At 31.9% G+C, this 13,033-nt stretch overlaps 1 protein-coding gene across 5 annotated transcripts in view; it reads right to left on the bottom strand.

Annotated features, from left to right (window-relative positions):
- The window catches only part of LOC149066865 (ras-specific guanine nucleotide-releasing factor 2-like), a 416,992-nt gene extending 414,385 nt beyond the window's left edge, over positions 1-2,607 (bottom strand). For all 5 annotated transcript variants that reach the window (XM_089253071.1, XM_089253073.1, XM_089253072.1 and 2 more), the window contains exon 1: positions 1,459-2,607. In XM_089253071.1, the coding sequence (XP_089109197.1) occupies positions 1,459-1,725 (267 nt within the window). In that variant the 5' untranslated portion in view covers positions 1,726-2,607. The remainder of the gene's footprint in view (positions 1-1,458) is intronic.
- Positions 2,608-13,033: the final 10,426 nt, after the last annotated feature.

Here is a 13,033-nt window from a genome sequence, read left to right as displayed (position 1 = left end):
TTATAATAATTCATAGTTAATATCATTTCTTATTCATATATGTATATTTTTAACAAATTCATTAATTGTAAAAAAATTTCTATCAAAACATTTATAGTAGAAAGTAATTTTTGTTACCAAAAATTTTGTTCTAAACAATTAATGATAAAAATTGCAAAAAAAAATCAATTTTTTTTAATTATGAATAGATGGTACTATCAACTATAAATTTTCCTGAGTTCATTCAAAAAACATTATCAGTAATAAATATTCAAATTATAAATAAATGGTGATATGAACTGTGAACATAAGAAAATTTGGAGAATTTGTAAATATATAAGAAATTTCAAGAAGTATCATGCAGTAGTAGTAGTAGTTAAAAATTAATTTCAAAAATATTCCAATGCTGTATTTTGAGCGAAATGTTATAAACTCAATAATTAACGTACGTAATTAATTTTTTATAGCTGATAACGGAAAAAAGTATGTGTTTTTGCCATAATATACTTCATATCCATAATCAGAAAATCCAAATATTTTTTAATACTTATTATAAATTGATTTTTCCAATGAATAAAATTAATTACTTATGTTTACGAAAATTCGTATTTGATAATGCATTTATTTATCCATCATCATAAAATCTGAATAATTTTACAATATATATTATGTTTTCAGGAGCGAGCGATAATTTTGCCTTTTAAAATATATGTATATATTAAAAATTACTCACATTTTGTGGTGATCGATAAATAAATGCATAATTAAGCATAAATTTTTGTAGATATATATATAATTTTTGTAATTCATTATAAAAAAATTACTAATGAATATTAAAAAATATTTGGATTTTATAATTATGGTTATGAAATATTAGAAAATCAACAATAAATTTTCTATTTCATTTTCAACTATATAGTTATAGATATTAACTAGTTATCATGAATATTAGTGAAAATTTGGATTTCATGATGATAGATAAATGTGTGAACGGTATTATCAACTCTTCATTTTCGTAGATATAAGAAATTTCATTTGTTCATCCGAAAAAATCAATTGATAGTAAGTTCAAGAATAAATTCGGAGTTTATAATTATGAATAAATGAAATTTTTTGAATTTATTAGCTATTAATTCCCGTTAGTAATTTCATTCGTTCTCGTTCAATGGCTTTGTTAAGTACCAAAAATGAATCCGATTTCATGAATATGGATAGAAGACGTTTTTATCATCTGTAAATATACGTAAAAAAATTAATTGATAATAAATATTCGAAAATTTATTCCAATTTTGGAGCTATAAATAAACTTCGTCACCAAATAACTAGCTTCTTTCGTAATTACAGTGGATATTAATGAATTTGAAAGAAATTTCATTGTGAGTTTTTGTTGAAATTTTTTTGTATTGCCAAATGTTCAACACATATGATAATAAAGATGAAAAATACATCGATTGTAAAATGTAATATAAGATGACTTACCTGCGGTGGTCCAGATATGCGTCCAGTGATAGGCGTGATGACCCTCTCACAGTAGCACCCTTCGAGGAATATCGCCCCCGAAGGCCTGATGCACTGGTCATTCTCGTAGTAGAACAGCAAGTTCTGGTACAGGACGAAGTAGCGGAGCTGCCACTTGGCACTGTCCGATGTCCTCTTGTAGAGATAGCCCTTCTTACAATTATCGTTCATGGCCTTCTCCGCCAAATGCAAAAGCTGGAGCTCGTTGAACCTCATTGTCTTCTGCATCACAGCTTATACGCAAACTCTCAATTTTTTTTTTTTTTTCAGGAAAAAAAAAGAAAAATTCAGTCACTTTTTTCAGTCAGTCTGTTTTTCACACACACGCACGCGAAGACCACGAAAATCCCCCTCAAAGTCAAAAATAAAATCCTCTCAAATCATACCATCGTTCACAATTAGTTCTCCTCCGACAGCACATTGATCACGATCATTCCACCATTGCTGCGGATATAAATCCAACGAACCACTGACGGGAATATACGACACACGGCCATATCATTTCCATCATAATAACCATTATTAATAATTGATATAGTATCTTTATCGTACTTCTTAATCTTTTATCCTCTGTGGTTCAATTGTTTTTCCCTCGGGGGAAAAACTTCTAAAAACACGCTCTGTATAACAAATATTCTAAGCCATCAGCAGCAGCAGCAAGCAAGCCAGCGCAACAGGTAGTGCTTACCTGTTACATTTAACAAGAACCAAGATCTGCTCCTGCTGCAGAAAAGAGATGACAGGTGGCAGATCGCAAGGGGAAAGAACAACAAGAAACGCCCCTTTTTCTCCTGGACGTCCGGGACATACAAAAATAGGATCAGGCTAGAAAACGAAACTAGTTCCAGAATCGATAATCGGAAATAAATCTGATTATTCAATGTCTAAAAAATAAAGCTCAAAAAAAAAAGAAAAATATTATCAAAGACCGAAGAATCTCCAGGACACACGGATATTCTCCCGTTTTCTCCTACTTCTCCGGGTCCCGGAAAGACACCTGAGGAATTTGTGTGTTAAAGTGTGTTTGTGTGTGGAAAGAGTGAGTGTGTGTGGTGTTAGAGAAGTGCGTGTGTGTGTGAGAGTTGTTGTTGCCTGTTGCCCTACCTGCCGTAAAACTAACGATATGATGCGTGCAAGGCACCACTGCGAGCAACGCGCTCTCTCTCGCGCTCTCTGGCGCTTCTTTGGGTGGTGTGCGTGTGTGTGGGGGGGAGGTAGGAAAAAAATATATAATCCGGGACGGGAGCGACTGGGATCGAAGGGGGGCTGTGGGTGGTAAAATGGGAACCCGGCTGGGGATGCGGGCTTGCGCGCCGCCGCAGCTGGAACGCGGACTTTTGCGATCTCGCCCCCCCCCCCCCCGTCTTCCAACTACGAGAAAACATGGATCGTTGGGTAAAATCGGGAAAACTGTGTGTGTTGTGTGTATGTGTCCGGGAGTCCCCCCTCCCCTTTCCTTTCCCTTGTATAAAGTGGGGGGAAATGGGGGTATATTTTCGCATTCTCCGGGGCAGTGTTTTATTTTTATCCATCAAGGACCTGGGATCAGCGTCGGCTGGATAAAACGTTTTGCAGCTTCGTAAAGTTACATGAGATACTATTTTTTTTTTTTTTTTTTTATTTTACCCTCATTATCGATACATATTCGTTTTGTGGTTGTTTCTTGATTTTTGTTTTATCTGGAATGCGCTTTGATTTTTAAAATTTTTGATTATTTCAATTTTAGAAATTTTTTTTTTGGAAATTTGGGGGAAATACATCCTGTTTAATTTGATTTTTCTAGATTTTTTTAAGCAAATGTTCTAAAAAGATACTTTTTTTTTTTCCAGCCAAAATGCAATTTCGGAGAAAGTAAGAAATATTTTCTCAATTTTTCGAGATTTTATTTATTTATTTTTTTTTTTTGAGCAAAAATAGTTTTGCGAAAAATTCCAGAAATTTGAAAAAAATTTTTCTATAAATATTCAAAAATTCCAGACAATTGAGGAAAGAATTCTAAAAAATTGAAAATGAAACAATCTAGAAAATTGTGGAGATTTTCGACTGAATTGGTGAAAAAATCCTATTGAATTTGTTCAATAAAATTCAAGAAAATTCTTTAATAAATTCAAGAAAATTCTTTAACAAATTCAAGGAAATTAATTAAGAAATTCAAGGAAATTGTTTAACAAATAAAAGGGAATAGTTGAAAAGTTCAAGAAAATTGTTGAAAAATTCTGGGAAATTGTTGAAAAAATTTGAAAAATTCTGGGGATGAAACGATTTGAAAAATTCTGGGGATGAAACGATTTGAAAAATTCTGGGGATGAAACGATTTGAAAAATTCTGGGAATGAAACAATTTGAAAAATTCTGGGAAATTGTTGAAAAAATTTGAAAAATTCTGGGAATGAAACAATTTAAAAAATTCCAGGAAATTGGTTGAAAATTCTAGAAAATCGCAAAAAAAATTAAAGTTCAAAAATTCTATAAAATTGATGAAAAGAATTCTGGAAAATTGAAAGGAAATTCTGGAAAATTAAAAGGAAATTCTGGAAAATTAAACGGAAATTCTGGAAAATTAAACGGAAATTCTGGAAAATTAAACGGAAATTCTGGAAAATGGGAAAAAATTCTGGAAAATGGGAAAAAATTCTGGAAAATTAGAAAAATGTCGGTAATCATGAAAAAATTCTGGAAAATTAGCAAAAAATTCTGGAAAATTAGAAAAATGTCGATAATTATGAAAAAATTCTGGAAAATTAGCAAGAAATTCTGGAAAATTAGAAAAATGTCGATAATCATGAAAAAATTCTAAAAAATTAATGAAAAAATTTCTAGGAAAGTAATGAAAAAATTCTAGGAAATTGTAGAAAAATATTCTAAAAAAATTCTAGGAAATTGTAGAAAAATATTCTAAAAAAATTCTAGGAAATTGTAGAAAAATATTCTAAAAAAATTCTAGAAAATTGTAGAAAAATATTCTAAAAAAATTCTAGAAAATTGTAGAAAAATATTCTAAAAGAATTCTAGAAAATTGTAAAAATATATTCATAAAAATTGAAGACAAAATTCTAGAAAATAGTGTCAAAATTAAGAAAATTAAAAAAAGTTCTAGAAATTTGCTGAAAAATCATAGGAAGTTGATGAAAAACTTCTCGGAAATTAGAGAAAACATTATAGGAAATCGGAGAAAAAAATTCTAGAATATGGAGGAAGCCATTATTAGAAATTGAAGACATATTGTATAGAAAACTGGGAAATAGTTCTAGAAAATCGTTGGATAAATTGCACGAAACTAAAGAAAAACTCTTGAAGAAAATAAAAAGGGAAATTTAAGAAATGTTTTCTATACAGAGAGGTATTGAAAACATGAATATAAATGGGAAAGCTCTAAAATATTGTAAGAAGAAAAAATCTAGAAAAATGAAATGCTTCAAAAAAATTTTAATGCTTCGGAAAATATTCTTGAAATCCTTACTGTTCGAAAACCTCGAAATACTGTATCACCACATATTTCAACACACATTCCCGGATGGTTATTATAATGAAACCTCTCTTCCATGATACAGTATGTCTTATTTCTGGAAGTCTAAGCGCATCGGATGAAAAGAAATATTTACCGTAAGCGCAGCCCTTCAGCGAGATGAAATTTATTTTTGCAGGTGAACTGAATTTTCTTTTATTACATAATTAAAAATCAATTTAGGAAAATGCTTACCAACGTACAGAATCATTTCGTAATGGTTGAAATTCAAATTTAATTAAAGTTACAAGAGAATACAATACTATACAATTACTTTCATTGTGTATTCCCTAAAATTATAAGTGAATTCATCTCAATTTTAGTAATTTGAGACCCTTCAATATCGCTTTATAATCCTAATATTTTAGGTAAGTGATAATGTTCCAACTCATTCATGAACTTCTAGTGAATAATGATACAAAATAATGATCTGAAAATTGTATGATGATGATGCTCAGAGAACAATAATGTCTCAGTAAGGCTTCAAAACACAGAATAATTTCATATATATATATACACACTCGAATCGAAAGGCAATTTTAATTATCTCTGAGAAAATCGCGATCTCTTCCCGTATACTGTACTAATTGCTCATTACCATAAAATTTACAAAACAACTATCAAAGAAAACTCTAGACTTGTAAGTATTGTAATTATATTTCTTTCACAACTGAAACACTGAGGATAATTTTTACCTTCGGAGAAGAAAATTTCAATACAAATAGTGGGCACATTCGAAACCTCTTCTTGAAATATGAGTTATAATTATCTTTTTTTTTCCATAAATTCTTATTTTAATCTTGATAATAACTTGGATACTTATCATTAATCCTGTTTGATCATTAATGAATAGCTTAGAGCAGTTTTCTTCATTTCGCCTAATTCGTATCGACACCTTATAATTTTATACATTAGATTTTATTTAAATATTATACCGTCTCTCTCTCTCTCTCTATCTTGGTTTTTATTTGTCGTATTTATCAGCGATGGGAATTATTTATCTTATTTATTTTACCTTCCCGCAAATTATTTCCCCTTGTTTACGGTATTATTTTCCAAATCCGAAAATTATATTTCTCCCATTTGTATATTTTGTTGTTGTTGGGAAAATCACTTTTCTCTCATCCATGTTTTGCCGATTCTCAAATTATTTCTCTCGTTTATCAATTTTTTGCCGTTCTTCAAATTATTTTTTCTGTTTTTATTTTTATTTTATTTTATTTTTTGCCGGTTTGAAAATTGTTTCTTATATTTATTCACTTTTTTTTGTCCTCTAGTCACTTCTCCCATTTATCTATTGTTTATTGTCAATCCTCCAATCATTTCCTTTATTTATTTATTTTTTTGAAAATTCTCAAATCATTTCCTTTTGTTTATTTATTTTTTGCCAAAACTCTCAAATCATTCCCCTTATTTATTCATTTTTGTCAGCTCTCAAATCATTCCCCTTATTTATTTATTTTTGCCAGCTCTCAGATCATTTCCCTTATTTATTTATTTTTTGCCGCAACTCTCAAATAATTTCCCTTATTTATTTTTGCCAGCTCTCGAATAATTTCCCTTATTTATTTATTTTTGCCAGCTCTCAGATCATTTCCCTTATTTATTTATTTTTTGCCAACTCTCAAATCATTTCCCTTATTTATTTTTGCCAACTCTCGAATAATTTCCCTTATTTATTTATTTTTTGCCAGCTCTCAAATCATTCCCCTTATTTATTTATTTTTGCCAACTATCAAATCATTTCCCTTATTTATTTTTTTTTGCCCCAACTCTCAAATAATTTCCCTTCTTTATTTATTTTTTGCCAACTCTCAATCAACTCTCCCTTATTTATTTTTGCCAGTTCTCGAATAATTTCCCTTATTTATTTATTTTTTGCCAACTCTCAAATCATTTCAATTATTTATTTATTTTTTGCCAACTCGAAGAGTGAACTAGAGAGCGTGTGAACATGAGAGTGACTTGAGAGTACGCAAGCACATGAGAGTGACTTGAGAGTACGCAAGCACATGAATGACTGAAAGAGTACGCAAGCACATGAGAGTGACTTGAGAGTAAGCAAGCACATGAGAGTGACTTGAGAGTACGCAAGCACATGAATGACTGAAAGAGTACGCAAGCACATGAATGACTGAAAGAGTACGCAAGCACATGAGAGTGACTTGAGAGTAAGCAAGCACATGAGAGTGACTTGAGAGTAAGCAAGCACATAAATGACTGAAAGAGTATGCAAGCACGTGAGCGACCAGAAGAATATGCAAGCACGTGAGTGACCAGAAGAATATGCAAGCACGTGAGTGACCAGAAGAATGTGCAAGCATGTGAGTGACAAAAAGATCACGCAAGCACGTGAGTGACTGAAACAGTGACTTAGAGCCACAGGCATATTTACAGGGGGAAGCCAATCTGGTTATAGCACTGGGCGACGAATTCGAGAAATGAGTGTTCAAGAAAATTAAGGGACTATAGTGAAAGAAGGGTGGCAAAATTCATGTAACCCACAGGCGGGAAAACCATGAATACGCCTCTGCACACACAGTTGAGTAGAGAGTAAAAACTGGCGTCTCAACTTTCAGTCAAGAGTCCAAATTTGAGACACGTGGTGATTTACAATCAGATTTAACCTGGAATGGAAACTATGAACAAAAATAACAGTGTGAATAGGGATTAAAAAGTTAACAGAAACTCTTATATATATAGGAACATCAACTATCATGATATATATGTCAGGGATGGCCAACTTCTTTCTGTTCGCGGGCCAACATAATGGTCAGCTATAGCGTTGCGGGCTGCATCAGTTGTGCAACTTCGGTGTATAAGCATTATTTATTAACCATTATTAATTGAATTAATTAGTTAGTTATTAAATTAATTTCGTCGCTAGAAATAAGAAGTTTGTAAACAGTTTGTTAATAAAGAAATCTGCTGTTGGAACCGATAGAGCAGTGGTTCTCGACCGGGCGGGGGGGCATATGACCCCCCTAGTGGTACTGGAATATTTCAAGCGGGCCATGGAAGAAAATGGAGAAAGTGTCTCTGACAGGTGGTTTGGAGGGCTGCGGACAGCTCAGAAGAAAAATCAAGGTGTGAAGAAATAAAGGTTTTATATTAGTGACTATACAATTACAGAATCCAACAAAACCACCCGTAAAACCAGGGCCGTCTTAGGGCAAGGACCCAGCTGGGCCTCACGCCTACATATTGCAGCAGGTTCAATAGGATGGGGGGTTTTTCGCAGCCCCCTCTGGGTTGCAGCTCTGTCAATCCCGCTCTTGTGTCATGCCACGACCACCTAGATAGCCGGCCTTTGCGTAGGGTTGTGACGTCACAAGAAGTAGTGCTAAACGAAATCGCCTAACGATCCTATCAGACACTGAGAAGATACATTTTTTCTTCCTGAAGATTGAATTACGAAACCAGTATTTTGTGAAAACGTTGAAATTTTTTTTTTCAACTATATTATACGCTAATGATTTATTAAAAAAATAGCTCCATTTTCTATTTTCTCTTAATTACTTTTTCTGTCAGTGATGGGATTATGATTTCAAAAGAAAAAAGTACCATTCAATTTTATTTTTACTGAGAAGATAATTTCATATAGATCTATATTTTAGTCAGCCCAATTTTTTACTTGACCGTTCATTTGAGAACTGGCCAGAATATAAATAAATTTTAAAAAGAGAATCCAAGTTGGATCACACATGTATTAACTTTCTATGAAACAAGTTAAGAAAAGCAAGGTTTCTCAAAACTCCAAAACTAAAGACCTTGAAAGCTGTAAAAAAAAAAGGAAATTTCTTTGTTCCTTAACAATATTTGACAGAAATCAATAAAATATACCATGATGTGCAATTAGGAAAACGTTTATTTACATGCTTGAAACAGCTTTATTTTACATTGACATGAATACAAATCATTCCATTGGCATAAGAAAATCCAATCTGTATACATGAAATAAATTCAAAAATGAAAAACATTCAAAGTAACATTTAAAAAAATCAATTTATTTTTCATGGAAGTCAGTGATTATGAATAAAATAAAACAATTCAACTTGATCATTTGTGGTACATATCATGAAAGATATCAGAATTTAATGGTTGTGGAGACCATACCTACAGAGGGACATAGACTTGGTTGAAGCGGTGCAGAGAAGAGCTACGCGTATCCTTATTGGCACACGGGACTTGAGTTATGAAGAGAAACTTCATTTTTTGAATATGTTTGCATTGGATGAAAGCAGGTGTCGAGGATATATAATCGAAGTGTTCAAAATTTTCAATGGGATGGATAGGATGCACCGTGAACTTTTAGTACACCGCCAATCGACTGCTTTTACAAGGGGACACCAGTATCGATTGGTGAGGGACAATGCAAGGTTATGGTGTCGCAGGGAATTTCTCTTATAGGGTTGCTAATAAATGGAATAGTTTACCCCCGGAGGTAGTAAATTGTAACACAATTGACACGTTTAAAAAGAAATACGATAAACATGTTGGGGTAAATCGAGAAGCTATCCATTCTTAGAATAAGACAACCATAAGTATTCTTTATGGGCGTTGTATAATATTTTATCATGTGTATATATTGTTTATAATTTGTAATTTTTAATTGCATTTTTAATTGGGTTGCTGTATTTTTGAAATATATGACATCCATATTTTTATGGGCATCTTTTTATCAGCCAACTCATTGGGCATTTTGCCTGTTGTGGCGTTGTACTTGTGTTTGTATTTGTATTAACACGAAAATACTCATGTTGCTATACAAATATATATATTATCGTCCTCCTTACGCCAGAAACATGAATGTGTAAATTTCAAATGTTTTCGAAATAACGTTTGGTTATTAAACTCTACCCAAATAATTCATGTTTTATTCCCCTCCAATGTTTTGTAAACTATGTGCTTCAATATGGGATACGGGTCTTTCCCAAAAAAGTTTACAAACTGTTTCAGAGACTAATTTTTTTTTACAAAATTTCAGAGCACTCTGGTGGTAATTTTAATTTTTTTTCCAGTTATTCATTTAATTCTGTCATGCAGTGTTTCTTAATCTGTTTCAGATGGTATCTAATTCTTTTTAAAAATCATTGTTTGTAGCAAAACGTCAAAATAAGGTTGTCCCAACTTCAAAAAAGTGTTAAACAAAGAGACTTGGTGCAAACTTGGAATTTTTTTAGTCAGAAAACTTGGAATCACATTTTATATATGTGACATAGATGAATAAATATGACATAGACAATAAAATTCCGAAAATTCTCGAATTTTTCCCCACTTTAAAATGTCCACTCTGTTACGGTGTGTCATTTGGGAAATACATTTTTATACCAGATAAAATCTGATAACACTTTTGAGCTTATTGAAATGTTTACTTTTAATGCTTGATCAACAATTTTGGATTTGACTTTTGCAAAATGACTTAATATTCATTTTATGTCTTTAGTACCAGATTTTTCTCTGTCAGATGTCCACTCTGTTGTGTCATTATCATAAATAATTAAGATTTTTTTTTTTTCATCTATATCAGCATCTAGTGATAGCGCATGGAGATATGATTCAAAACATAATAAAAGTTTTCACAAATCATATTTAAATTTATAATGAAAAAATAATAATTTCGACTAATTTGTCCACTGTGTTACGTTTTCCAAAAACTCAAAAATATTAAACTTGAAGTCATTGGCTATAACTTGAGATCAATTTTATTTCGAAAATTCAACTTTGAATTTTTCATCTCAAAAATGTGAAATGCATACCGTTTTTTGCCAAAAAAGTATACACATTCTAATATTTCTGGCAAAATTTTGCGAAATAAATGATCCAGCATACTTTAGTGTAGCATACCTAAGAAAATGATTGTTCTGTTCAAACTGTGGGTCTGCGTCCGAGAAACATATGCGTTGCAATGTGCTGGGGTGAGGTAATATAAGAAATAACTTAGAATAAGACAACCATAAGTATTCTTTATGGGCATTGTATAATATTTTATCATGTGTATATATTGTTTATAATTTGTGGTAATTGCATTTTTAATGGGGTTGCTGTATTTTTGAAACATATGACATCCATATTTTTATGGGCATCTTTTTATCAGCCACCTCGTTGGGCATTTTGCCTGTTGTGGCGTTGTATTTGTATTTGTATTTGTATTTGTAAATGTACTGTCCCGAACAAACTTATAAGCATGAGGTGCCATGTATAGAAAAAGGGAGGAAAAAACTAACAAATCAGTGGAACATCTAATCTGTTTTCGATTATCTTTCAATGCAAACAGTTTCAATTGTTCTAAAATAAAATGAAACATGTTTGTACTTTCCCCCTAAAGTTCTTTTTAACAACAGTTCTGCCAATTTCAAGTTTGAATCAAATTTATATACATCCCCCTACATCACAAGTCTTAACAATATTCAAGAAAGAGTTAATTTCAGTGATGTTAGTGATTACGCATGCATGACATACCTCCTCAATTGGGGAGTTTTCAACAGCAGCGGAAACAATCAGGTTGTTGTCAATGACAACAGACGATTGTATTCTTGGTTTGTAAACATCCACTATATGAAGAAACATAATGTTGTCTTTGTTTTTTATTGGTGTCCAATATTCTCCGATATCGACAAGGTCAATTTCAGCAAATATATATCAGCAATATTTTGAACTGTTCTGCTGGTTTCATAATTTTCGTTTTCTTTCAAGCTGTTCTCCAATGCTTTTTTTACATTGGAAAACTCTCTTTTCTTTCTCTTCATCTCTGAACTTTCTCTGCAGGATGACGATGTAGAAGCAGACATATATGCAGGGCAATTTGGATATAGTGATGGAATTGCATCATTCTGCAGTTTAGGGTGCTTCAAAGACGCAGTAATTATTTTCCTCTATTTTTCATCAAAATATCTTGCTTCCCTGATTATTTCAAATGGCTTGAAATGTTGTTCACATACCTACAAGAAAAGAGAAAAAAAAAACCCTTATAATATTTCTTAACATTGGCCAAATTCATATATATAAGAAAATCTCATCTTGGGACACAGAGGGATTTTGCTTTGGTTTCGACAATATCAATAAATGTCCACATATTTAATATCATCTGGAGACAACTACAAGGGTTTAAATGATTTGATTATATCTGACATGTACAGCATATTCTCTTTAATAAGAGATAATCTTATCAAAAATAAGAATCATTCTCAAGTTATTTATAGAGATCATTCATTATAATATATATATTATAATGAATTTATTATATTCTTGAGAATCTCCTCGAATATTCTCCTAAAGATTACTCTCGATAATTTTACATCACTATGTATAACTAATCTTTATCAAGCCAATCATCAGTGGAAAGTTAAACCAATGTAAACTATCAACAATTATGAAAGATAAAACAATGAGAAAATTGTTGAAATAGACAAAAAATTAGATAAACAGAAGTATGCTATCTAAAAACAGCTACCTTATGGGAAACATGTTTGATGGAAAATCAGTGTTCAATGTGCTTAATCAATAGAGATAATCATAAAACAGCAATACCAAAAAAATAATAACACTAACTTTTATTTTGTATTGAAGTAAAAAAATACATTTCATTCTTTATACACATCCAAATTTATGAGTTGCATGATTAAAATTTGACTAGCCTTTCACATTATCATAAAAATAGTATGATCACGTGTGCAGACGCCTGTGTAATTTAGGTGGTCGTGGTCATGCCCGGGGGGTCTCATGTCCCTAAGTGGCCCCACCTTATGATGTTTTGTATAGTACAATAAATTTTGAAAATAAGTGGGAAATATGCAGGCTGTTTATTTCCAGCTAAGTATGGGACTACCATAGCATAACTTTGCCTAGGAGGGCCCATGATGTTGAGACGGTCCTGAATAGAACTCGGACTGTTGGGGAGCTCAATAAATTCTAGACCAGTGGTCTGAAGGCCCAATCTTCTCTGCAAAATTTTCGTTCATTATAAATTCACTGAAAAAAAATCAATTCAATACGTATAAAAGATCTTGCTTCCAGATGAGGGTTGAAGACT

The sequence above is a fragment of the Pholcus phalangioides genome, unplaced genomic scaffold (assembly GCF_987345545.1).
Source record: "Pholcus phalangioides strain wild (caught in Gottingen) unplaced genomic scaffold, Ppha-v1.0 ptg000032l_1, whole genome shotgun sequence".
In the NCBI taxonomy this organism is placed as follows: Eukaryota; Metazoa; Arthropoda; class Arachnida; order Araneae; family Pholcidae; genus Pholcus; species Pholcus phalangioides.
Note: the sequence above shows the minus strand (reverse complement) of the source record. Positions and strands in the feature narration are given on the sequence as shown.